Here is a 27,555-nt window from a genome sequence, read left to right on the forward strand (position 1 = left end):
AATCAATAAATAAATAAATAAAGAGAAAATTATTTGTCATTTTAAATAACAAAAAATTATGTCATTTTAAGAGAGTTACAGACACAGAAAATTTGAATTTTAAATTAAAAAAACCACCCACTTTCTCTCTCCCATGATTTCCGTTTTTCTGTGTTTATTTCTCTCTTAAAATAACATAATTTGTGTCATTCAAAATGACAAACAACGAACTCATAAATAAATAAAAAACGTAAGCCAAAGTTTTGTGTAACGAATGTGACAATCCTATATAAGCCACCGTTCCATGACTCTGAGCCACTATACTAACCCTAGTTGATTGCACTGACACTGAACCATTTCGCACCGCTTTGTTAGGCTCTATCTTTTTTTTCCAACTTTCCACGTTAAACCCTTTCATTTCTTTGCTGCACTCAAACCCTGCACGGTGAGTTACGCTGCAAGCACATTCAGCTCCACAAAGTTTCACCTGGGTCTTCCTTCTTTTCTGTTTTTGATGCTTTGTTTCGCAACCCACTAGGATAAAGATTTGGTTTTTAATTTTCTTTTCTTTTGGGGTGTTTTCAGAATCAGAAGCCACAGTGATTCATCAACCAAGCTACCATGTCAGACGATGAGAGAGAGGAGAAGGAGTTGGATCTCACTTCTCCTGAAGTCGTCACCAAGTACAAGAGTGCAGCTGAGATTGTTAACAGTGAGTTGCATTCTCTTTTTTCTCTCAAATTTTATTTGGGTTTTTTGTTTTTGGATACATTGGGTTCTTTATGGGTTCTTGTTATAACTGACTATTTTTGTGTTGATAAGTAATGGGTTTTTTCTTTCTTTCTTTTAATTAAATAGAGGCTTTGCAGTTAGTTATTTCAGAATGTAAACCGAAGGCTAAGATTGTAGACATTTGCGAGAAAGGGGATTCATATATTAGAGAGTAAGTTTTTTTTTATATTTAATTTTATCCAATTCTTTGTTGTTTTCTTTTACAATTAATTTTGGTATTTGTTATGGATATGTATAATTTCTCTCTTTCTTGTTTTTTTTTTTGTGATTTTAGCTTATGGGGTGTGCTGTGTTTTTTAATAAAGGCAAACTGGTAACATGTACAAGAATGTGAAGAGGAAGATTGAGAGAGGTGTTGCCTTCCCAACATGCTTGTCTGTAAACAACACTGTATGTCACTTCTCTCCTCTCGCCAGTGATGAAACAGTGTTGGAAGAAGGTGATATACTGAAAATGTAAGACTTTTTTCAAAGCATGTTTTTGTGATAAATAATGAAAGAAAGGACCCTACTTTTGGCTGTTGTTGGCAAACGGTAGTAATGGTGTCTTTGGTTGGTTACAGTGATATGGCTTGTCATATAGATGGGTTCATTGCTGCTGTGGCGCACACACATGTTCTTCAGGAGGGGCCAGTTACAGGACGGACAGCTGATGTCATTGCAGCAGCAAACACTGCTGCTGAAGTGGCCTTGAGGCTTGTAAGGCCAGGAAGGAAGGTAATCATATGTAAGAAATTTCTTCCTATATCTGCTTTTGTACAATCTGAGATGATATTTGATTTTATTACTTATAATCTTGTTTGCATATGCCTGAGTTGATTCTGTTAAATAGCTTTTATGCTTGGTTTGGTCTGTGTGATTAATGATAACATGGTTGGATTTCTTGCTGTAGTTATTTAGCTGACAACTTTTCCCCGTAGGAACTGATTGAACAGTTTAATTGCTTTTTGGCTCCCATTTTGCTGGTGAAAACTTGTAGCATTTATATTTTGAAACAATTGTTATGTATATTATGCTTCATAATGGTAATGAGACCGGTATCCACACATATTAATATTAGGCAACATAATCAGCCATTATGTAAAACCCATCAAATTGCTTGAGAAGGTTGCATCTTTTAAACCATTTATATATTCTCCTTTTCTGTTTCTGACATAATGTCTTGTTAAGTATTCTTAATGGATCCCTGGCATTCTTCACAAAACTAATGTATTTGTTGCCTGTATCCAGTTGTCGGCTTGCGTTACCTTTTTGTTTTCCCCCTGATTTTTGGTCTCGTCCTTTACTTTGTTAAATTGTCCATATGTAGTATATAGTGATTCCCTTCTCGTGAACTTTGATCTCTAAATGATGAAAATTGTCATGAGCTATGGGTAAACTCCAATGAAGCTTTATTGTCTTAGTTACACTGATAGAGACCTATTTTGTTTTTTTCTTCTTTTTAAATTGTGTTGTTTCTAATCTTATTCGCTTTTCTTTTTCTATTTTTTATTTTACTTGGTTGTCAGTTCAGGCCAATTGGATGTTATTTCCCCTGCATAACATAGTTCCTTTCATTGTTGACTGAAATCAGAGAAAAAATTGTATAGGATATATTTCATGTCTATTTCCAGTTTTCCACTTCCTTTAGAACTATTTCATTTGTAATTTTGATGAAATGATCTCTATATGATGAAAGATATTTTAGGCTGCACATGGACTAAAGTGATCAAAATTTTAAATAAAGTTATTGTTGTGGTGACATGGCAAACTCAATTGTTGTGGCAAACTTGATAGCATCCCATGAGACGCCGCACTAGAAGGTCTAGAGCCTTTAGCATAGTCTCCTACTATGAACATGTTTAATTTGGTTATTTTCATTGCGTTTGTATTCATTTTATATCATTACATGCAATTTGGATAAATAAAGTATCAATGTTATGTAAATAGTCATTATTTAAATGTTCTAGATGAATAAGAATAAATAATGTTATACATAAATAACAAAATGTAAAATGTCATACCATTAATAATAAAATAAATAATAATTACTATGTTCATTTTCGGTGTGATGGACATGCTCATTTGGAGATAAAAATGAATGGATGAGGGTGATGATTTGCCTCACGATTGTGGTTCCTTAACTACTGGCTCGATTAGAGGGGAGGCTGTACTATAGGGATCAACCATGATCGAGGTTCCTCCTATCCATCCCCTTATCACTATACAGCTATTTGATCGATCATATCAGGATAGAGAGCTGACACACCTATTATATCTCCTATTTTTGGGGCATCTTGCTATCTTCACATTCTATCCAGGGTACAATCATAACTGATTTTCTAGAGCTCGCGTTTGATGCTCATATCCCGAGTTTGTGGTTAGGGTAGACCCTAATTGTGAGACATCACCCTTTTTAGTGTTTTTTTATCTTCGGATGAGCAATATCATCACATCGAGAATGTCCATAGTGATTGATTTTATTATTAATTCTATAATATTTCACTTTTTGTTAATTATTGTCATGAACCAACTCTCCCCTAAAGCTTCAGAAGTTATGTGATGACACATGAATGGTTTTATATTACATCACTAACATTTATGTATGACATTGTTTATTGTTATTTATGCATGACATTTAGATAATGACTATTTACGTAACATTATTTTATTTAGTTGAATCACATGTGTTGATATAAAATGACTATAATGAATGTAACCGAATTAATCGTGTTAAGAGTGTGAGTGAGTGAATGAGGGTGGGATGGGGTTTATTTATAGGGGGAGGGAGTGGGAGTGGGATGAGACTGTAGTCACGTGACAGCAGCGTCTTTTTTTATTATTATTAAAGGAGTTAGAGCCTGCCATGTCTCTACTATGGTACCTTTTTTTTTTAAAAAAAATCAACCACTTTGGTCAATGTGCCCATTATAGGCTATGGATAAACACCGCCGAAGCCTATTTTGGTCATAGTTACACTGATGAAGAATCTTTTATCTGCTAGCAATATACCTGGACATCTCTTCTGTAATGCTTAGGGGTAGAAATAGACACAATCAATTTGGTCCTGCTTAATGTGTAATTGCAGACACCATAGGTTATGTGAATATCTCTTTTAGGGGGCCTTGCTATACTGCTGGAGGATCCAAATTCTCAAGTGATATACTTCCCTAGCATGTTATTAGCACCCGATAGATTTTTATTTAGTTTCAGTCGCAGAGTGGATTAAGTGCTTTCTAATTCACTTTTCAACAAGTTTCATGGAATTGTTTCTACTACACAGTCTAAGTTTGTCGGTATCAGATAACATTTTTTCGCATTGCATTTTTAGTTACCTTAAAGCAATACTTGCTGTGTGCTTCTTGTCATTTGTTTTTTGTTTCATGCACTATGGCCATAAGGAACCTTACTTTTGGTTGTTTGCAGGCAGAATCAGAACCTTTTTTGCACAATTTTTAACCCTATGTGATGAATACTTACTAAAAGCTATGGACAATTGTCCAAGTGAAGCTTATGTCATAGTTACTCTGATAGGGTGTTTATATTGAAAAACAATCTGGAGTTTAGTTTGCTAAATTGCTGGTATTTTTACAATAGTTTCAAGAAAATTTTTCTTTGAGAGTCACAGCCCAAGGAATACTTGCTAGCATTATTTACTATCTATCTAAAGATTTGTGTCTCTCGTTATTTACTTTCCAACTAATGCAATTGTTTTACTATTTTGTTTTTGGCGAAGCTTTCAGTTTCTTGGTACACTTGTGTGTGTTTCTTTAGTTAATATGAAACTTCAAATGTTGAAATTGCACTAGTGCTTATGTGGCTTTATTGCATGTGACTTCATAGTTTATAATTGACCACAAGATTGGAACCAGCTTAGTTGACAGCGTGATATAGTACTTTTACATATGGATAAAATTTCATCTTTTATTACTGGAAAAGTGAAAATTTTAGAAACAATTGTAATTTTTTGGCAATTTGTAGATAGAATACATATGAAAATGTAAGACTTAAAGTAGGTGGCATATTGGTCATATGTCGGGAGTTGACTGTGTGTCGAACATGTGTCCGATGCGTGTTGGACACTGACTCTTCATCTGTTTTAAATTCTCCATGCTTTCTAGGTTAATGCTATATGGAGATTGGCTGGCTATGAAGCACGTACACTTCAAAAAACATAAAGAGTTGGTGTCGGATGTTCGACATGCTCCTTTTACGTGGTTAACATTTCCGACACGTTGACCAATCCAACACGCGAATTTGATCGTGCCGGACACGGTCAAATGGTATTTTTGTAATAAAATTATAATTTTTAAAAAATTAAAATACATTTAATATTTAAAATATATTTTCTTCGAATCTTTTTTGGTTAAATTGAAGGATATTATCGGTTTTGTTTCATTTTTTTTTTTAAGTTGTTGAATATGAAATGTAATATACACTATATATATATTAAAAATATTATTTAATATTAAAACGTGTTGTGTAAAGAACCAATTCAATCCAAAAGCTTAAGCTCTTAGGAAAAGGCCAATTAATGGTTTTATATTTCTTTAACACGCCCCCTCACACGAAAGCCCATTGGGCATGAAGAGTGGATAATGCATCATGCTCAGCCAACTTGTGCTAAGAAATTCCACTAGAAAGAAAGCGAGGGGGCAGTGAGGATCGAACCCGTGACACCCAGGTTCTGATACCATGTAAAGAACCAATTCAACCCAAAAACTTAAGCTCTTAGGAGACAATTAATGGTTTTATATTTCTTTAACATGTTGAAATCTAGATTATTTTAGAATTGACGTGTCGGAGTGTGGTACGGTGATATGTTGTGTGTTGGTGCTACATAGTTGGCTGGAGAATTAGTTTAATGGTCATGCTGGTTTATATATTGTTTTTTTTCTATTGTAGGCTACATAGTAACACACTATAATGTTCAAATTAATACCCATAAATGTTCTTTTTTTTCCTTCACTGCATAATTGCCATAGATGGTTTAGTGTGTATGTAATAGTGTTATTGATCTTATGTTCAAATAAAAATTGCAACTACTTATTTACTATTTAGATGAACTTAGTATTTGTATGTTGAAAAGCTAAATTTTTTATTTTTTGTTGTTACAGTTAGTTATGTAATAAGTAGTAATAAATAGTTTTTTGAATTTTGTTGTGTCAGAACAAGGATGTAACTGATGCAATTCAGAAGGTTGCTGCTGCCTATGATTGTAAAATTTTGGAGGGTGTTCTTAGCCACCAAATGAAGCAGTTTGTGATTGATGGGAATAAGGTTGTTCTAAGTGTTTCTAATCCAGATACAAAAGTTGATGATGCAGAGTTCGAGGAGAATGAAGTTTATTCAATTGATATTGTGGCAAGCACTGGGGAAGGCAAGGTAGTTTAGTTATATTAATATATTTACCAGAATGATGCAATTTCTTATCAATTTTTAAGTAAATTTTCATGCAATCACTTGCAGCCTAAGCTGTTGGATGAGAAGCAGACAACTATTTATAAGAGGGCTGTTGACAAGAGCTATCACTTGAAGATGAAAGCATCTCGGTTCATTTTCAGTGAAATAAGTCAAAAATTTCCAATCATGCCATTCTCTGCTAGGTAATTTGATCACCTACATGTTTATAATGCTATATTCAAACCGGAGGTTTTGAATTTTACTCTCTTTGTTCTACTTTAAAAGTTGGTTCTTTTATAATAGGGCTTTGGAAGAGAAAAGAGCTCGTCTTGGTTTAGTGGAATGTGTGAATCATGAGCTCCTGCAACCTTACCCTGTCCTGCATGAAAAGCCTGGTAATATTATAGATAATCACATTATCATATTTGTGTGAGCACTGTTCAATGCCTCACATTATTGGTGTTTTTTTCAGGTGATTATGTTGCACACATCAAATTCACAGTTTTGCTAATGCCAAATGGATCAGATCGTGTCACATCTCACCCACTTCAGGAATTGCAGCCTACCAGAACAATAGATGATCCTGATATTAAGGCTTGGCTAGCATTGGGCACAAAGACAAAGAAGAAGGGTGGTGGAAAAAAGAAGAAAGGTAGAACCTTTGGACCACTATGTGCTGTCTGTCATCATGCCTTATGTTGCCCCATGCAGCTTATATTGCATCATTATCTTGCTGATTTTCATATGTATGGTTTTTATGTTGGCCCCAGTTTCTGGGAAGTAAATGTCAAATGGGGTCTTAAGAAATGATTGGTTGTTTTGCAGGTAAGAAGGGGGCTGAAGCTGAGCCCATGGAGGCAACAAATGGGGCCACAACAACAACCGAAGATCAAGAGCAAGAGCAAGATTGAATCCCCCGAAAAAATATCTCTTTTGATTTCTCTTTTGATCTCTTTCAATTTTGTTACATTTTTCATTAGGTTGTATGTGCTTGAATGTGAATTTAGTATAACTTTCGGACACCCAATGATAATGGGAATTTCCTTGTACACGTTGAAGTAGTCTTTGACCTGAATGCTCTACGCCTGATTAAAGCATATATGCCTGTTTTGTTGAGGGTATTATTTGAAAACACCAGTTTATGTTCGGAAATGTCTGTTCTTTACCTCGCTTTTGAATTAGGTAAACCAATTTACTTTGGTTTAGTGGCACAATTGTGTTGTGTATGCACCTAATTGTTAGATGGGTTAAATAAATTCTTGTCCTACAGAGTTTTTAGGGGTTGCTTTTAGTTAATATTTACGCCAATATTTTAGACTTACGATTTTAGAAGATACAATAAATAGTGTATGTTCTGCAGTTTACCTGAACTATTTATATTTATATTTATCTTCTTCTTTTTTGGGTAAATTATATTTATCTTCTTATTTAAAGTTGAGAGCGAAGTTTTACCTAAAGTATTTATATTTAACCTGTTCTAAGTATAATAAATTTATTCCCCAGAGGTCTCGAGTTAAAAGTATTGAAAATGGAGAAAATAATTGACTTATTGTCTGTACTAATTGAATTTTTGATGAACTGGTTGGAATATTTTTTATTTTTTTATTCATTAGAATGATTTATGTGAAAAATTAAGAATTAATAATAACGAGTTTAAGTTTTTAAAGTAATGTTCTGTTTTTTAAATAAAAGATAGTGTAATTTGAGTATTTCTCATATGGTAGAAGTGTAATTTTTTAAAGTATAATACATATTGGTAAATCAATCAAGAGGATAATTTCTTAAATTAAAAGAAAGAATATTGTAATTAGAGTAATGTGATCCATTCATTATTTAACATTTTAATATTGATTTATGTTTCAATTCAAATTTATAAATATGGTACTTCATAAATTTCAAAAAAATAAATCAATGATTATCATTCATTGTAAATAATGTTAATCACTACAAAAAATTATCTCTTAAGAAAGTTAATTCCTAAGTTTGTTACACTATACCTATTTTTTTTTATGTTACATTGTTTTTATTATTATATTTTTTTTAACCCAAAATGACATAAAAAATAAGTTATTAATCTCATGGGAGAACTATTAATATATATATATATATATATATATATATGGCAAAATCATTTCTGGAGCCGCTTTACGTACAACAACAACAGATATATGATTATGATTCTCCACATTTAATGCTTTCAAGTAAATATATGGCAAATATTTGATTGCTGCAACTACAGAAATGTAAATCTATCTATATATATGTAAAGAACATTGGGATACACCACCCCAAAAGCTAGCTCAAAAGATGAGAATACCGAAGGCCTTATAAACTCCACATTAGTTGTTGCACATTCAACCAATGAGGGACTATACATCTCAACACGCCCCCTCACACGAGAGCCCATTGGGCTTGAAGAGTGGACAATGCAACAGGCCCAACCTATCTGTGCTAAGAAACTCCACAAGAGAAAGTGGGGGACGGTGAGGCTCTGATACCATGTTGAATATCAAGAACAAGAAGATTTATAAGTAATCTGTGTGTCTTAACTACACAGCGGAGAGTCTATTATATAACTCAAAAGAAAGAAAATACAAAGAGATATACATGATGTGGGACTTCTATACTACTATTCTAAACTATTATTTACAACACTCCCCCTCAAGCTGGAGCATATAAATTATATGCACCAAGCTTGTTACATAAGTGATCTATCCTAGACCCTCTCAAAGACTTAGTGAAAACATCAGCTAATTGATCAGTTGAGTTAACAAAACTAGTGACTATATCTCCAGAGAGAACTTTTTCTCTAACAAAATGACAGTCTATCTCAATGTGTTTGGTCCTTTCAGGAAACACTGGATTGGAATCAATATGTAAAACAACTTAATTATCACAAATGAGAGATGTTGTGCCAATGTCTCCAAATTTGAGTTCCTTCAATAGTTGTTTTAACCAGATAAGTTCACAGGTGGTTGTGGCCATGGAGCGATATTCTGCTTCAGCACTTGATCTGGCAACTACACTTTGTTTCTTGCTTTTCCAAGAAACCAAGTTACCTCCAAGGAATACACAATACCCAGATGTGGATCTTCTATCACTGGGGGAACCTGCCCAATCAACATCTGAGTATCCCTCAACTTTGGTATGACCTTTGTTTTTATAGAGGAGACCTTTACCTGGAGCATTTTTGATGTACTTGAGGATACGGATCACTGCATTCCAATGATCTTCACAAGGAGAATTCAACAACTGACTTACTACACTGACTGCAAATGAGATGTCTGGTCGAGTAACTGTCAGATAGTTCAGCTTCCCAACCAATCTTCTATACCTTTCTGGATCTGAAAACAGCTCCCCCTGATTTGGCATAAGCTTAACATTTGGATCCATGGGGTATCGACGGGCTTAGCATTCAACAAAGTTGTCTCCTCTAGAATGTCCATAGTATATTTCCTCTGGGATATCACAATACTATCCTTGGATTGAGCCACTTCAATTCCCAAGAAATATCGTAGTCTTCCGAGATCCTTTGTCTGAAAATGATGACTGAGATGTTATTTTAACTGAGTAATGCTTTGATGGTCATCACCTGTAATGACAATGTCATCAACATATACTATCAAATAAATAGATCCAGAGTCTGAGTGGCGATAAAAGACTGAGTGATCAGCCGCACTCCGAGTCATACCAAACTGCTGGACAATGGTGCTAAACCTCTCAAACCAAGCTCGTGGAGACTGTTTGAGACCATACAGAGATTTGCGGAGTTGACAAACTAGACTGGACTCCCCCTGAGCAACAAATCCAGGAGGTTGCTCCATATAAACTTCTTCCGCAAGATCACCATTGAGGAAAGCATTTTTGACATCCAATTGATAAAGCGGTCAGTGACGAATAGCAGCCATAGTAATAAAGAGGCGAACAGACGCCATTTTTGCCACAGGGGAAAATGTATTCCCATAATCTTCACCAAACACCTGAGTATATCCCTTGGCCACCAAACGTGCTTTGAGACGATCCACCTGTCCATCAGGACCAACCTTGACAATAAATATCCATCTACATCCAACAGTAGATTTTTTCGGTGATGGCAGACGGTGGCCGGAAACTGACGATGGTGATAGTTTCCGGGAAGATTTTTACTCGGTAGACAGTGGGTCTACCAGAAAGATGCGGATCTTGTTAGGCTCTGATACCATGTAAAGAACCTTGGGATACACCACCCCAAAAGCTAGCTCAAAAGATGAGAGTGCCGAAGGCCTTATAAACTCCACATTAGTTGTTGCACATTCAACCAATGTGGGACTATACATCTCAACAATATATATATATATATATATATATATATATATATATATATATATATAAAGTTTATTTTAAAAATTTAAATAAAATGACGGAAAAAATATATTCTTTTTAATAAAATTAAAAATATATTCTTATTATTTATAATTTATTTTTAAACTCCGTATAAAAATTATTTTTGAATTTTTAATTCAAAGAAATCAATCGCATTTTTAATATTTTCAACTTCCAAATCTAAGAAGGAAAAAATATTTGTCTGATATAATTTCCTGTTATTTTAAATAAAATGATTGTATTCAATGTGTATATATTAACTCTTTATATTCTTTTTTTTTTATATAAAATTAAAAGTAAAGAGAAAATAAGAGTATCATGTAGAAGAAAAATGTAAAAATCCAACTAATTTGCATCAAAACTTTTCATATAAAATTACACAAATTGTGTCAACACTTTTCCGAAATAAGGAACATTAAATTAAACTAAACATATTTATTTCCTAGAACCCAGATAAGCAGTGACAGTGAGTGAGAGAGGGATGGTTATTCACCAGTTTCCATTTCTCTCTAATCTCAGCACTTCACACTGACACATCCACTTTCTCTCAAGCAACCGTCGCTGTTGTTCTCTCCGATCTACCTCTGTTGTTCCCGTCGTCGACGACCAATTCTCAGGTAATTTGATCCTTCTCTGATTCGCACGTGACTGCGGTTTTCCTGCCACGATTGTTGTGATTTACGTGAATGTATATGCTTAATTAGTGTCAGGTTTGGTGCAATGCCAGCTTCGGTAAGAATCAGCATTGTTATCGCGATTGTATGGTGGATCCGTTTTGTGCAATGACTGCTATATGCAATTTGTGCAAATCTGCCAAGTCTTGTGTGAAGAGTCTGAATTGGTTCTAGAAATTGACTTTGCTGGAATTTTCGTTTTAGATCCTTCTGGAAATTTCGGTTTAGATCCTTCTGGAAATTTCGTTTTCCTGGAATGAAAAACGAAATTTCTGATGCCTTCGAATATTTCCAATTTAATTTAAATTCTTTTTTGTTTATTTTATTTATTTATTTTTTTTGTATTTTTGGTGGACTAAAGTTTAGACTAGAGAAAGATACAAAATACGCGCGCATTCCGTAAAATTGGTTCTCATTTTGATTTTATATCATTTCAGGCAAAGATTCTTATTTCAAAGGTGACTGAGGAGAGAAATTCTGCTATTGACCAAAAGAAAAGGCTTCGGTCAGAACTGGTATGTTATTGATACAAAATATATCTTTGAAGCTTGCGAATTTATGCATTAGCTGTCTAGAACAAAACATTTTACAAATGAAGGGAACTCAATAGAAGCAATTGAATTCCCTAGTATTTTAAATTCCCCAGGTTTTTCAAATGCATCATCCAAACACATACATAAGAATGCTTAAATGCCGCTAGTAGGTCTTTACATGCATTTTCACTGCTGAGTCCTGACATTTTCTGTGGGTCTGATTTGCATACAAATTTGGGTTCAATGAGTGTGGTTCCATTGGGGAACTTGTGTTATCCGATCTCGTTTGAATTTCTGCTAGAGAGAGTATCATAATTATTAGTGTTTGCTTCTAGGGTTGTGAAGCTTGGTGCTTGTTTATTCTGGTTGGACTTGCGTTTTGGTTTTTATTTTAGTTTTCTGATCTCAGCCTTGGAAATAGTTGATTGTGTGCCATGGCTTGATCAAATTTCTGAAAGTGTACAGTGCATTGGTTTAAACTTTAACTTTCTCCAGGTAACCTGTTTGACAATTTATTTATCCCCTTTCTTCTTAAGTCTTGAATTTTTTTTTTTTTTAATTGTAACTCTTTTCATGCTTCTATTAATTTTCTGATTCATGTTCTTCTATAGCTGATGTTCCTTTTCAAGGAAAGATAAACCACTTGAGTCTTTTTCAGAAATTGTCAAAATTTCTCTCATGTTGATTTATATTATTATATTTCCTTTCTTCTTTTCAGTTCGTGCTTCTATTTTGAGGGGGGCCCGACAACCCACTGCCCACTGAAGAGAAATTAAAAAAGGAAGATGAAATAAACTCACACAGAAATGGCAGCAAAGCAAATGGAAGAGGTTCAGAAGAAATTGGCAATGCTAAATTACCCAAGAGCAAATGCCCCTGCCCAGTCCCTCCTATTTGCGGGCATGGAGCGGTATGCCCTTTTGGAGTGGCTCTTCTTTCGGTATCTTCTTATCTTCATCTCTTAAAATCTGTTCTCTGTTTGGTATTTGTTGGAAAGTATCTGTTATTTGGAGTTAATATCTTTTATTTGGGGGAAGTATATTCACTGTAAATAATTAGGATTTGATTTGTATTAGTTTTCTAGTTTTCCTTATTTCCTAGTTTCTCGATATTAGAGATTGTAAATCATGTATTTATTCAACTGAGGATTTCCTCAAGCAATTCAGAAATCCTATTTACTACCCTCTACCTACCATGCATAACCTTAACTATTCCCTCTTTTATGATGTTTTACATTGTCTCTCTTTAGCCTATGTACGGCACTACTACTAACACTTCTGGGATGTATTGCTGTCCATGTTTAGAAGAATTGATCTTTGGTACTCGTACTTACAACAGGCTATTAGGTGATAAGTCACCCTTTTCTCAACAAAACTTACATGGGGATGTCCTTGATCGTGATGAGGAGACAGCTCGAATTCAGTGTAAGATTTTCATTCTTTGTTTTGAAAATTCTAAATTGGCTAGTTGATATCTAAGATTTCATTGTGATTAATTTGTGCTTTGTGCGAAATTCTGCATTTGTACATGACATTAACTCCCCATGAAACCCCGACTTGCTATAGTAGAGGTGAGAGAAATCCTTGCAGCCTTCTTTCACTTTTGCAAAGATGCGATTTCCTGGATTCAAAATTGTGACCCTTCGGTCAGTCACAAAGGAGCAGTTTTACCAATGCTCGATGCTCACCCTCTTAATTATGCATTTGTACATATAATAGTTGAATTTTTTTTTTACTCTGTGATTAAGTATTTGCTGTTTGGTTTCTTATAACATGCCATTCGAAGGTTACCATCGAATGCTGTAATTTTCTAGTTCTGTTCTGTTTATATCTTGCAAAAGATCTGCTTTATGTCTTTTCAATGCAGAATAGGACTCGGCCATTCCACATTTGTTAACTTATTGTCAATTTGTTCTCTTTTTTTTAAAAAGAAAACTCTAGTGAAAGAATCAGTTTTTTCTCCCTCTCTTGATGTAGCTGCATTTGAGTGACTGTTCACTTATGAATTGCTCTCTGTCAACTTCGCCTTTGTTGTACATCAACGCAATCTGTCTGTGTTTAGTGGCTTATTTTTTTTCAAACAAATTTGTCTCTCTTGCACTTTTTGATTGTGTCTTCTGGTAGTAACTTTGCTTCTTATGACTTATAATTTGCAGATTTGGCAGAGATTGCTAAGTTTCTGGGTATTACAACATCTGTAGATACAGAAGCCATTCAAGTTGGTAGTTTTGATTTTCTGTGGCACTATTTTACCCAATTCGTAGCTATATGATGCCTAGATGATGACTAGTTGCTGGATACATGTTTATGGAAAAGTTTTAAATTTCTTTATTTTTCTTTGTTCTATGAAGCTTTTGTAGTTTTTGAATAGTTTTGATATTCTATTTTCTATATTTCCTTTTTTATTGTATTTCTTTCTTGTATGGACAGTAGCATAAATGGTCTTGCTCTAACTGTGGACAGCACTATACTCATTGCTTTATTATTTACTATTCTCTCTCAGCTATATCCTTCTCTCTTCATTTGTGCCTACCTCCTGAATTGTTTTGTAGATGTCCCTTTTTTTGGGTAACTTTTTTTTTTCCGGGTTGTGTTTTTCTCATGCAATGTCTGATTTCGATGTGGTAATGGTTGTTAGTATTTTTGAGCCTGGCATTATTTTTGTGAAAGTTTCTTATCAGTTTATTTCTGAATTTTAAATACTGTTTTTAGTGATACCTGTTCATAATTGTTTCTAAAGAAGTGTTTAGATTGATAGATGTAGCTTCAGTGTGAAGTTTAATGCTTGTGACTACCTGGATGAAGTCTTAGGCACATTTTAGTTATCTTTATGGTCCCTTGTCTTGGTTTTCAAAGAGAGAGAGAGGGAGAGAGTTGTTATGAGGTAAGGGCTTAAGGCAGAAAGAGCCAAAGGCAATCAGGGGATTTCAGCAAAAAATCACAGGAATTAATTGGGCAGATTCTGTCTTATTTTGTGTCTAACTAACAAGTGACATTAGTTATTTGATAGCTAACCCATTGAATATTTCCCCTAAAATGCATACATAATGTTTACGGTTTAATAAGTAGAGTGAATATTTGTGCATGTCAAGAAAGACCGGAGGTTATCAGTAGGCTTGCTACTAGATTTGATATTTTTGTCTTGGATGCAGTGGTCTACCACCTTTTGGTTATATAGAGTAGAATGAAGATTTTAGGTTTTATGTCTAAATTTGATGTCCTATGCATTATAGTAATATTCATACACGTTTTGGATATGATTTACCTTGAAATCTGGTAAATATTATGCAAGTATGTAACAGGGACATGGAAACTATGAAGACCGCACTGAAATGCTTCGGCTTATTGTAGATCTCGTGGAGGCAACCATGTATGCCGATAATCCAGAATGGAGGTTGTCCGTGGTCTTATATATTTCTAAGTGATTGGTTTTGCAGAGATGGATTTGACATAAATTTGGTTTATATTCTTATTTCTGCAGTGTTGACGAGCAGGTAGCCAAAGACATCCAATTGATAGATTCCATTGCAGAAAAACAAGCTCAAATATTTTCTGAAGAATGTAAATTGTTTCCTGCAGATGTTCAGATTCAGTCCATATATCCATTGTAAAAGTTTCTTCCTTCCTTTTCCTCTTCCTATGGTTTTTGTCTTCCTATTCTGTAATTACTATTTGAGGAACATACCTTTTTTACAAGTGATGGGCTTGCCTTTGTACCTGATGTTAGCACTATATTTAACATGTTATGTACTATCTAACATGTCTATCACATTTGAACTGGATTGGTATAGATTATGGTGCATGTGAAATGTTGCTTTAAGTTTAAAAGGGAGAAATATTCCAACTACAAAATAATGAAAGTGAAGACTGTGATTGTGGGCGAGAAACTGGTATCTGATAATTTTATTCTCCTAAAATATGAACATTGTGAAAATATAAACTGATGAATGCTAATGAAAATTTCATTGTGATGCTGATAAAGGTAACCTTATGTTCAACGGCAGACAAAAGGCATAATTTTTTGTGTCAATCTTCATTTGTGTAGAATATCATTAAATATTTTGCACATTATTTTGCTCATTTAGAGCATATAGCATATGTTAAGAGTCTTGATTGTTGCAAGTGCTGCAGAAATTATTTGTTGATATGCAGCAGAAAGAAATGAAGAATCTGGTTTTGATTTATTGAATTGGGAGGGATAAAATTAAGTGAGTTTTTGTGTCATTTTTCAAAAGCTGGACAACTAGGTACTATGGCATTTGCTTTAATATCTTTTGTGTTTGGTGGTAATCCATCTGATAGGAGGTAGTTTTGATATAAAGGGTAATTGGATACTAGCTCCTTGCAAATCAGAACTAGATGTCTAACAATCTAAAATACAGAAGGTAACTAACAGAAAATAGTAAAGAAACAGAGCCTTGCCAGGTGCAGAGACCCCAATCCGGACCTATCCCTTTGCCCAAATTCTTCTCTCTTTTCTTTCTTTCTTCCCCCGTTTTATCCTTGCCCTTGCATTCTGGTGTGATACTAGACTTCCCTCCTGCACTCAGCATGTGCCAGCTGTCTCCCATGTTACTGATGTCACTTTCTCTTCTAACAGGCTCTTCATTCGGCATTTTCTCTGCAGTTAGTAATTTTCCTCATTCTCTCCAATTCTTCCCTTGTTTCTCCTTTCATAACATGCGCCCCACTCTTACTGAACCCGTTGTTCTTTTTTCTAGAGTAAAAACATGTATTAATGGTCTATATCAAACTCAATTTTTTAAAAAATAAATTCTCTGTGGTCACTTTTCAAGGGAAAACTAAGTTCAAACTCTGTAGGAGATTAGTTTTTGCCTGATCATTTTTATTTGACCCTAAACTTCCCAATCTTTACCTCATCTCTCTTTGAGTTTTTTCAAATTTGTAAACTGATTGATGTTTGATTTTGAATTAGTTTAAACTTAGTTTTATGCTAACTAACTAATATGAAACCAGTCCAAAATTATGCAGATTTTAAAAGTAGTCCCAACTCGAAAAATTTAAAGCCAGTTTATTAATTTGCCAAACAGCCCATGGATTACAAGACACTTGATGAGATTTCATGCATCTTCTTGTTAGAGTAAGAGCTAGTCAGTTAAGACTTGTATTAAGTCTACTATGTCAGCCATAACAGATTTAACTACTTTCTGTTCAGTAATTTCCTCTGATTCAGTTAAGAGTCCTTCAACTGTTCTTAACTGACTATAACATCTGTATAAAGGCATGTTCTCAGACCTGAGTTCAATGAATGAGAAACAAACACTTCAGAATTCAGATAAATCCTTCAGTTTCTTTCTCTACCCTCTTCTAATCTGTTTCTAGCATTTTATTCTGTTTCTTTCATTTTCTTACCAATCTCCAATTTCAACACTTGTTAGAAATTAGGATGTAATAATTAGTTTTCAAAATAGTAGGATATAATAATTTCTTGAAAATGCAGATAAAATATGACATACTAACATACTCTGCCAATGGCTGTTTCAGGGGAATTTCCATTTGTAGTATGCAGAGAGACTAGATAGTTTTGATGCTTTATTGATACTTTCATTTTCATTATTTTCTACCTTTTTCTGTCTTGGAGGATATTTTTTCCTCCCCTTAATTATGCATTCTCTATATCTGTCAAAGTAACTTTTTGTATTAAAAAAATTAAAGCAAAGTACTGCATGGAAACTGAACTTGATAGAAACCGACACTTGTTTGCTTTCTTTAGTAAGTATTGGTAGTGAAGCTGCATATACACTCACCAACTTACACATTAAACATCTAAAAAATTAAAGTGTGATGCCATCACTTGAGAGTTTTATTTGGTTTTAAGGTTATTGTGTTTACTTGTCTTTAAGTATAAAACAAACAAATCCTGCTCCCTCTTTTGATTTGGCTGTTGAATTTTATTCATTCAATATACCTATAATATGATTTAAAATTGGAAGCTCATTTGATGGAAATGGTTTATCTTTTACGCGTAAAAGAACTTTCTGTCTCCTGAGATGTAGTAACATAATGTTTCTTTAATCAAACTATTTTCAGGCCAGATGTTTCTGAGCTGGAGTCAAAGCTTTCTGAACAATCAAAAATATTGTTGAACCTTCAACAAAAAGTTGATGACTTGGCGTCCAAGGTTTACTGAACATCTTAATTCATTTCTAGTCTTCTAATAATCATATGATATTTGTATGAACTGCTGGGAACTAATTAGCGGCTTGAAATCTTTCCTCCTAGTTATTTTTTTTCAGCCATATTATTTTACCATGTTAATGTTCTTTATTTTCCGTTTTATTGATATTACCAAAACAAGAGTATGATAATACTATTTTCTGTTTCTAGGTAAATATTAAAAAATATCAAATTTCGGTTCACCTGGTTATCTTCCTTGATCCCATTTCTTAGCTTTTCTTGTTCTTACTTTTTCAATGCTTTCCAAGGTTTTACTAAACAAGGGCATGGACTAAGTTTCTCATTGACAACTCATTCTGTTTTTGTTTCCCTCTGCTGCTGATCCTCGTTAAGTTGATCTTTTTTGCAGTAGTCAGGGATTTCTTATTGAGACCTACTGTTGTGTAAGTATCGTTGTGTAGATTAAGTTAGGCAACAGGTCTTAGACTAATCTACCAAAAGCTAGAATTACTTCAGTATTTGGATATTGGAGTCAATGTTGCTCATTTGTTATTTTTCTCTCATCATTTTGTGTGTTATAATATGGTTAGTGTGATTAGTATTAGTTAGAGATTAGTTGGATTAGTTTGCTAGTCAGAAATTAGTTACTAATTGGTTGCTTTCTCTTGTTCTAGATATAAGCCACATTATTAGCTTGTTGTAAACACTTTTTACCATTCAATCCATTTTAAGATTTTCCTTTCTCATTTTCCCTCAACTCTCTCTAGCTGTAGCCATGTTTCGCAATGTTGTGTGCGCGTCTGTTTATTTTTTTTTACCTGTTTTTTAATCTCTTATTTTCTAATTCCTGATTTTTTTTTTAATGAAGAGACTTTGTTATTTCTATGTTCCAGATGGTCCTTTTTTAGTTATTTTCCTCTTCATTTTCCCCTCTTCTTCTTTTCCCCTTCTTTTTTACTTATATATATATATATATTACTATTTTATTTATTTATTTCTATTTTTCTTTTTTCAACCTTTTCGTATCTTTTATTTGGGTTCATCTACCACCGACCCCAATTAATTTGGGATAAAGGTGTTGTCGATGTTGTTGATGATGTAATGAAGAGACTTTGTGTCAATACATTTCTGAATATTATTTTTGTATTTATTTCATAATTGCTATCTTTTCCTGTTTGTAGCATGCTTACAATCCGGATGAGGAGTATACTGAAGTGGAATCCCAACTGCGGGCACATTTGGAATCTTTCTTAGAAACAGCTAGAACATTCAATTTGATTTACACCAAGGTTTGACCAGGCTTTGCTCTTATGTGTTTTGCAAACCCTGTATCTAATTTGTTTGAACCCAGTCAAATAAAGATTTAGCATATTATTTATAATTGAAGAAACAATCATGGCATTGAATTGAACTATAGATGCTTGGTAATTTAAATTTTTTGGTTTCAATTGGTCAGGGACATTGTATACTTCTAAGTATCTCATAATTTGAGTAGCTAGACCAGAAAAACTGGTTCATCTAGATTGATGGTGTCTGGTCCCTGTTGCCATCAGGTCATAGAAGTAGAATGTTTATAACTGTTACTGTAATAATCTATTTTGTCTTAAACTTAGTAGGTTGTCGTGTAAGTTTTTCAACATTAATTATAAATATATGCCTATAGTTCAATGGCTGTACTGATATGTGTGTGTGTTAAGACTCTATTAGTTTTGTTAACATTTGCATTTGAGGAATTGAAAACTTCAAATTGGGATACTTAATCAAATGATTCTATTGTACTAATTTTCATGGTGCTGATACCCATTCCTATGCTCTACACTTGGGCTAGAAGTGAGTTGAGCTAACTTGTGAGTAGGAGACTATTTTTGAGTGATATGATGAAGCTAAAGTTTGTATGTCGTTTCATGTACATTTGTAATACTAGGAATCATATGATCTAGAATTTCCATAGAGATGACTAGTGAAGGAGCCCTTAAACAGTGACCTGAATGTGCAAAAGATGACTTTTTAAGTGATCATGTGATATTTAAATTTTTAATCTTGACCATCCATATGAGATTGAATAATCAGGATTAGCTGCTCTAACAATACGTATGTTATCTGGGGAACCTAATAAAAGATTGCTTTTGTGTAGGAAATTCGTCCATGGACACACATGATGGAGGTTCCACAACTTCATGGGTTTGGACCAGCTGCCAACCGTTTATTGGAAGCCTACAAGATGCTTTTGAAGGTAACCTGCCCATGCTAGGCTTAAATGTATTTTCTTAAAACCTATGATACTGTTTAAATTATTAGAAATTTACAACCGTGAGGTGATGCTAGACATGATTCTAAATTCGTTACAGAAGTACATGTTAACAAATGTGGAACACCTTTTATTGCTTCAAGCTAATCATTCTTATACATAAATTCATTTGTTTATATGTCAGATGGTCATGCTTGATTGTGTTTTTCACTGTCTGTTTCTCTTCAATCCTCCGATTTCCCTACTCAAGTTGAATTTGCTCATTTGCATAAATTCATTCTTCTCATCCTCCTTACTCCTCCTTTCTAGACTTAAGCTATTAGCCCTATTTTTGGTGATGGGTCAAACTAAATACCCTGTCAGAATGTCAAATGTTGGTGAAAGTGTAAAAAAAAGGGAGAGACAGTATATGACAATCCCATCTTGAAGTTTAGTCAAATTTATTTTTGTTGACTAATCTGATGCCAAGTTTTTTACTAAATGATATTTATACAGAATAACCATTCTTCCTTGTCGTATATTGCCTTGATATGTTTGTACCTCAAGTTCTTGATTTTGTATTGAACTTGAAATAGAAATCGAATGAGGGTTAAGTTTGCTAGCTTCAGGGGACTCTGTTGGTGTTTCTGCTCTTTCATTACGTGGTCAACTACGTGATCAACTATTATCAATGGGTTGACCCTAATTGGTTTGGGATATTAATATCAAGTGCAAAATTATTAACTTGCGTTTTTTATTTATTAGATTTTGTAATTACTCTGGTAAAATGATCTTTTCAATGTAAATTTCAAATGAGTCAAAAATGGGTTTAATCAATATTGTAGATCCATTTATACACAATTAAGTAAATGGGTCAATTTCAAGTTTCAAGGTTTAACTTGGATTTAACCCACTTATCAATCGTGTTTGGTGGTTCAACTCCTGTTTTTATCTGAAATTGTCTACAGCAAACACAAGCTTTGTATGATAGAGTCGACTTATAGTTATAGTTATTCTTGTTGCGTCAGAAATTGCCACCCCAAAGTAAAACCAGTTTGACCTCCTTAAGGCTCCTCCCAATAACATTACATTGTCAAATTAAACTTTAACCACTCTCCTTATGTTGTATGGGCCATTTGGACTTACTATGCATTATTTATAATGTACTTGTGTTTGGATTCGTCAACACCGGTCTAATAATTTTGTACATTTCATCTTCTTATATCACAAGAACCTACATGAAATTTAAACTATTATTGTGATAAGTCACTCCCCTGAAATCTCGACTTAGAGGGGTGAGGGAAATCTCTCTACACAATCTTACAGTTATATATATATATATATATTGGGAATGAGGAAACTATTATTTTGATCGTGGTGGATATTTTTAGTTGTTTCAATATTATATTATCACTTTAATAAATTTTGATGGAGTTAACTACTCCAGGTTCCTCATGTATAGTGCCTTATTAATATAGCAGAGTAAAATTACTGTTGGTTTCCATTAAACATTGCCCAGTTTCTTCAGCTGGTATGTCATGTCAAATGAGATAATTGAGCAGTTAAAGGCAGCTATGTTTAAATAATATTCTCGTTGACTTAATAAAATCTTGTATTTTTATGTTTTTTTGCAACAGTTTTTGGGTAACCTGCGGAATCTTAGAGACTCACATGCAGCTCTTGCTATTGGATCATCTGAGACATCCGAAGGGCCTTCTTCTGTCACAAGAATAATATCTGAATGTGAATCTGCATTGACAGTCTTAAATCGCGATCTTGGAATTCTATCTGCTTCCATTGCTCGTGAACAGGGAGAGAAGATGAGCATTGGATGAAACAATATGAGAAATGAGAGATTAATCCTTAATTCTTATTTTTTGGGATTTTGTGATCTTGTTGTGCATAGTATTCATATTGTTGAATGTGGTGAAGTCTGCATAGTTGTATTATCTAGACTAAAATTTATAAATTGCAGTTTCATTTATTGAAAAAACACTACCTAAGGTTGTCTGTAAATGTAAGGGTGTCAGATTTTGCGATTTAGTTTTGGAATATTTTGATGTACCCAATATTGGTTCAGTGATGTTTGCACGTTATAAATTACTCGTGCACTTTTAAAAGTCACAGCATCACTTTTAATCCTAGGCGATTCAAATGCAACTTTTTGCATAAATGCTCGACACTCTTCGTCGTCACTCTTTATACGCCAAACATCCAAATGCCTCTTTTCGTATTGATCAATGTAATTTTAGGCTATATTATCTCATGCCAGGGTGTATCCCCTGACCCAAGTAAAATTCAGGCACTGGCTCAGTTGAATTTCAGAATGTAAGTTAATATCAAATAAACCCTAGAGCTTCAACAGAACATATAGTGTATTGATGTTGTAAAAAAGAAGGGTCAAAGAAAGTCCACAATTTTGAAAGAATACGTTTGGCCGAAAGCATGAAAGAAGAAGACTATGACGAGTGAAGACTTTATATTTTCATTTATAAACTATTTGTTACAATTTTCATGGACTGTTGAATCATGTATAAAAGTGAAGAGAATACACACAAACAAGCATCCTAGTACATTTCCCAGGATACTTCTTTTTAGTGTTGATAGTTCATTAAATGTGTGAAGGAAAGTGATGCATGAACATGTTTAAATATCTTCATAGCATGCATTACCAAGAGTATAATCTATAGTGTCATAAATTTGGTTCCCCAAGCTTAAAATGAAAAAAAAAAAAAAAAACATGGAACCTATTACAAAACAAAAACATATTGGAGTAACCTAGGACTAAATAAAAAAGTTATCCCTGATTAGAGGAGTCTAACTAGGGATGACAAAATGAGTTATGACTTGTGGGTCGACCCTTGACATGATACATCAAAATGTGTGTCGTGTCGACCCATAGTATTAAATGAATCATGTCTAGATTTGAAAAAATATCACAAATTAGTATCGTGTTGTGTTAAGAATTTTTTTTCTGTCAAAAAGAGAGTTAAAGATATAGAAATTTTGACACAACCGGTTGTGGGTTACAAGTCAACGTACCCATTTTATTCAGGTTTTCTTGCTACTTTTAATTTTTTTATAAAAAAAATAAATTTTTAATATTTGCATGTCAACCCCTGTGACCTGCAATCCACTTTGGATTGTGTCCGAGTTTCAATTTTGATCCGTGAATGAAAATGTGTCATGTTTGGGGTAGGCGGTTCGACCTGCAAATTAAACCTTGACACAATACGAATTAACTCGCCAACACGTTTTGCCACCCTAATTCTAACCATCAAGGTGCCAAAAGATTTTGACATTTCTAACTATTTCATTACATTGCATAGGATGTTCAAAGTTGTCCATTTCAGGCGTTACTATCTTTATATCTTATCTTGCAACCACCTAATCAACTGGTTGCATCTAACTCTAGCCTCTAAAATCGAATTGCCAACTAAGCAAACCTCCAAAAGAAACTTTGGTCATGACTAATTCGGGTTGATTCAATTGTAGTTAAAATTTAGCATAACCATAGTTAATTTAACTATAATAGCCCATATTAATTAATTAGTAAATCAAGTGTAATTAATTAATTAAGCATGTTTTAGTGAGTGAAATTAAGTATAAGACTTAATTAAATGAATCTGAGTCACTTTGGAGTTAAAAAGTGTACTCAGTGAAAATTAAGGGGTATAAATGGGTACTGGCAAAAGTACCCAAAATATAAAAATAAAAATAGTAATATTCCTAGAATAATATTCCAGACTTTTGGGTAAAGTTTGGTAATTATTGGAGTTGAATAGATAGACGAACCAATACCCGCTTAAAGCCACTTAACCTATGTTAAGTGACTTAAGCCACCAAAGAACCCAAATCCCCCCATTTCCCCGTCGAAGCCAGAAACGGAAAAGGAGAAAAGAAGAAGAAGGAGAGGGAGGGAAAGGAAGGAAGAGAGAACCTAGGAAGATTGGAGCTTAGAGCATGTTATGGAAAATGCTAGGAATGTCATTTAATCGGTGGAAATGAGCCTAGATAGTCATTTGATAATTGTTCATAATATTGGAAAATTCATGCTTGGATTGGTTATTATTCTAGCATGTTGAACAATTAGTGAGTTGAATGATTGATTGCGTCCTTGTGATGTCTAGGATTGAGACATTTGGACCAACCGTGAGTGATCAACCATTGGAGCAAGCTATGGAGCTTGATTAGCTCCATTGGATAGGTGAGTTCATGCTTATGTTGGTATGATTGTATAGCTTGGTTGATAGCTATAAGATGTTATTGGATGCAATATGTGTTGATTGCATTAAACCTTGTGTAGGTTTTGTTTGAGAAGTGAAGTATTGTAATTGACTGACTGTGGAACCTGTTGGTGGTGAACAAAGGTCAAGTTGAAGCTTGAGGTAAGCCTTCGGACCTTGGGTGTAATTCCCTTGACTGTTCTACCAAGCCCTGAAAGGGTGGAGGTTGTGATTGTGTATATAAATGCAATAAAATAGTGTAATGCTTTGTTATACGTATGTGTATGCATTTGGTGTGGCATAGGATGGTGTTTCCCTATGTTGGTATGTGGCATGACGATGCGTAAATCATACTTGGTAGTTAGCTGGCCAGTAGGACTATTTGCATCTGAGTTTCCTTAGGACAGCTTGAGAGCTCGAGGGATTTCTCCTGGAGATGTTATTGCACTTTGCATAGATATGTATTTACTGCATTATTATTGTTATTGCTATTACACTGATATGGAACTGTGGGGTGGAGAGATGCTCCAAGGACCCCTGGTTTACTGGATATATTCGTATATCTCACCCCGTGTTGTGGGGACCCCCTTTCAGGTAAGGATGCTGCAGGATCCTCTGGTGGCAAGTGGCCATATCTGGATTATGCATGAAATGTGGCATTACTTTTGAGTTTATGCATGCCTTTTGTAGTTGACATGTATAGGATTTATTTTGAAAGCCCTTGGTCATTTGTATATCTTGATTCATTGGAAGAACTTAGCCTATGCTCATGCCTTTGGTTACACCTTTTGTTGATGGGAGCCAAGGGAATGATCATGGTGTTTTGTAAGCTAAGTTCTATGGCTTGTAAAGGATATGTAATGTAAATGATGCTTTCTTGAAATTCATTATATGCATGCTTGTTATGTATTGGATGATTGAGTTGGTTGAGCTGAAAATCAATTAGGTACCCCTTTGTTTAAATTGGTAAACGATGAGAAAACAAAGGTTATGCTGCCCAAATTCTAGCTAAATCTCATGAAGAGAGGTTGGATGAGTGCTAGGATTTAGTTTGGGGCATAGACAATTGGGGTTTGTGATGGGGATGCTCCTTCCCCTAGGATTGGAGTTGAAAAATGTGGGAATTGGAATTCCCTGGCAGCGCGCTGAAGCGCCCAGGAGCGCGCCCAAGCGCCCTGTTGCCCCTGCGAGTGCCAAGGCATTCTGCCTCCTCGCGCTGGAGCGCCCAAGTGGGGGCTTGAGCGCCCAGGATTGCGCGCTGGAGCGCCCTGGCGTGCGCTTAAGCGCCCTTTGCTGCAGAAAGTTGGGTGGCTCACTGCCCCCTCGTGTTTTAGCGCCCAGGGTGGGGCTTAAGCGCCCAGGGTTGCGCGCTTGAGCGCCCTGGCCCGCGCTTAAGCGCCCTTAGCCACTGGAGGAGGAGATGCTTCTGTCTCCGCGCGCTAAAACGTCCCAGTGGGAGCTTAAGCGCCCAGGATAGCGCGCCTGAGCGCCCTGTTGCGCGCCTAAGCGCCCATCCACACTGGAATGTCTGATGTTTACTGCCTCCGTGCGCTTTGGCGCCCAGATGGAGGCTTTAGCGCCCGATAGCGCGCGCTTGAGCGCCCGGTAGCGCGCTGAAGATCGCGGGGCCTGTGACCAACACTCTCTTGTGTTGCTTCAAATTGTCCTAACTTGGGCTACAGTGCTCCGATTCGAGCGCGGTTTGAAGCCACGGGTAGCTAACGAAGAAACCTACAACATAGTAGAGGTTGTGAATTAAATAAGAAGTAAATGAATGGTTTAAAAATGGAAAATGAACATGATGTTAAGCTTAATTTATCTGTTTCCGCAAGGTAATATGGTTATGATCACGAAATTGGGTATTATGAGTTCGGTACGTTTTAAAATGAAAAATTTACCCGGATTTTAATTGAACCCATGTGATTGTAACTGCGCTTAATATCATATTGCGATGTTAACAAACCGGTTCTAGAACGGGGTGTTACATTTTATGGTATCAGAGCAGTTTCGTCGGAAATAACTGTTAGCTATTGTTGAGTATGCTTAGTGTTTGATGCTTTATAGTTGTTTTAGTACTCTGTATGATTATTGCATTGGTGATCACTAAGTGTGGGCCTGATCAACTCACTTCTTTGTGTAACATGTGTAGTGACATGACGAGGAACCGAAACAACCCCGGACCATCAAACACCAATACTCAGCCAGAACCTGTTTTGGCTGCTTTTGTGAGGCCTAGAAGTGGCCGTGGGGCAACGGGCGTACAGCCTGATCCCGTAGCGAAGCTCTTGCAGCTGTTCAGAGGGAGTTGGCTGCTAGCAGGCAAGCCAATGAAAATCTGATGAAAACAAATGAAGACTCGCGGACTGCTATGGCCGCAATGATGACCGAATTGAGGACGTTGAGGGGTCCTAGGCCCGTGAACCGGCAACCTACTCCTCCTCCTCATACAGCTACGCCTTCTCCACCTCCTTCACAGGAAGAGGGTGGAGTAGGTAACAATGAGGGTGAGGGTAGTCACCACTCTGGAAGTCGGAGTCATCACACTGAGGTTCGTCAACCTCGAGTGGAAAATGTTGGTGATCAGGAAGTGGAGGAAAGGAGATTGATGGCTTTCCGAAAACACAAACCTCCTTCTTTTAAGGGAGGCTATGAGCCAATGGCGGCTGCCAAATGGCTCCAAGCGATGGAGAAAATATTCAGGGTGATGAGGTGCCCGGACGCAATGAAGTTGGTCTACTCCGTGTATATGCTGGAAGAGGAAGCTGAGGATTGGTGGACTAATACTGTGCAGCCCCTAGAAGCTGAAGGCCGGGAAATCACCTGGCGGTTGTTCGAGACCTTGTTCTTGGATAACTATTTCCCTAGAGAGGCTAGGGAGCAGAAGCAGAATGAGTACAATGATTTGAAGCAGGGGTCAATGTCTATTGACCAATACTTCTCAAAATTCAATGAGTTGGTGAAATACGCCAACTATGGGCGAGCCCTACCCACCTCGACTGAAATGACCTCCAAATTCCAATGGGGTCTTAACGAGAAGATGTCTTGGAAGATGTCAAATTGTGACATCCGAGAACTCAGTCGGTTTGTAAACCAGTGTAGAAAGGTGGAAGAGGTGTATAAGGTGTCCCAAACCAAGAAGTCTGCAGAGGCCCAGGCACCTAGTTCCCATAAAGCAACGGGCTCCGGTTTTTGGAAGAACAAGAAGGCGCAAGGCAAGAAGCTGCATGCGAATAAGCCCTTCGAC

The 27,555-nt window shown here is 35.5% G+C and overlaps 2 protein-coding genes across 3 annotated transcripts; both read left to right on the forward strand.

Annotated features, from left to right (window-relative positions):
- Window positions 1-314: 314 nt before the first annotated feature.
- LOC133290563 (ERBB-3 BINDING PROTEIN 1-like) lies at window positions 315-7,329 on the forward strand. The gene is made up of 10 exons (XM_061488658.1): window positions 315-424; window positions 565-691; window positions 838-922; window positions 1,077-1,226; window positions 1,334-1,487; window positions 5,919-6,134; window positions 6,219-6,355; window positions 6,456-6,547; window positions 6,625-6,804; window positions 6,978-7,329. The coding sequence occupies exons 2-10, from the start codon at window positions 601-603 to the stop codon at window positions 7,061-7,063; spliced, it is 1,191 nt and encodes a 396-aa protein (XP_061344642.1). The 5' UTR covers window positions 315-424; window positions 565-600; the 3' UTR covers window positions 7,064-7,329.
- A 3,655-nt stretch (window positions 7,330-10,984) lies between these two features.
- Window positions 10,985-22,083, forward strand: LOC133290562 (AUGMIN subunit 7). Of its 2 annotated transcripts, XM_061488657.1 has the most exons (12): window positions 10,985-11,131; window positions 11,626-11,703; window positions 12,131-12,216; window positions 12,440-12,661; window positions 13,060-13,145; window positions 13,877-13,938; window positions 15,023-15,114; window positions 15,202-15,327; window positions 17,772-17,862; window positions 19,040-19,147; window positions 19,993-20,091; window positions 21,723-22,083. In XM_061488657.1, the coding sequence occupies exons 4-12, from the start codon at window positions 12,528-12,530 to the stop codon at window positions 21,918-21,920; spliced, it is 996 nt and encodes a 331-aa protein (XP_061344641.1). In that variant the 5' UTR covers window positions 10,985-11,131; window positions 11,626-11,703; window positions 12,131-12,216; window positions 12,440-12,527; the 3' UTR covers window positions 21,921-22,083. The 2 variants fall into 2 exon arrangements, with proteins under 2 accessions (XP_061344641.1, XP_061344640.1); XM_061488656.1 differs by lacking the exon at window positions 12,131-12,216.
- Window positions 22,084-27,555: the final 5,472 nt, after the last annotated feature.

The sequence above is a fragment of the Gastrolobium bilobum genome, unplaced genomic scaffold (genome assembly GCF_033153095.1).
Source record: "Gastrolobium bilobum isolate Gb01-03AN ecotype WA unplaced genomic scaffold, APGP_CSIRO_Gbil_v1 utg7671, whole genome shotgun sequence".
In the NCBI taxonomy this organism is placed as follows: Eukaryota; Viridiplantae; Streptophyta; class Magnoliopsida; order Fabales; family Fabaceae; genus Gastrolobium; species Gastrolobium bilobum.

Excerpts from the sequence above, each read along its gene's own strand:
- LOC133290562 (XM_061488657.1), top strand. The coding sequence starts at position 12,528 with ATGGCAGCAAAGCAAATGGAAGAGGTTCAGAAGAAATTGGCAATGCTA. Across the intron at positions 12,662-13,059 it reads TTGGAGTGGCTCTTCTTTCG|GCTATTAGGTGATAAGTCAC; the intron begins GTATCTTCTTAT and ends TACTTACAACAG. Across the intron at positions 13,939-15,022 it reads TAGATACAGAAGCCATTCAA|GGACATGGAAACTATGAAGA; the intron begins GTTGGTAGTTTT and ends AGTATGTAACAG.
- LOC133290563 (XM_061488658.1), top strand. The coding sequence starts at position 601 with ATGTCAGACGATGAGAGAGAGGAGAAGGAGTTGGATCTCACTTCTCCT. Across the intron at positions 6,135-6,218 it reads CAAGCACTGGGGAAGGCAAG|CCTAAGCTGTTGGATGAGAA; the intron begins GTAGTTTAGTTA and ends AATCACTTGCAG. Across the intron at positions 6,356-6,455 it reads ATCATGCCATTCTCTGCTAG|GGCTTTGGAAGAGAAAAGAG; the intron begins GTAATTTGATCA and ends CTTTTATAATAG.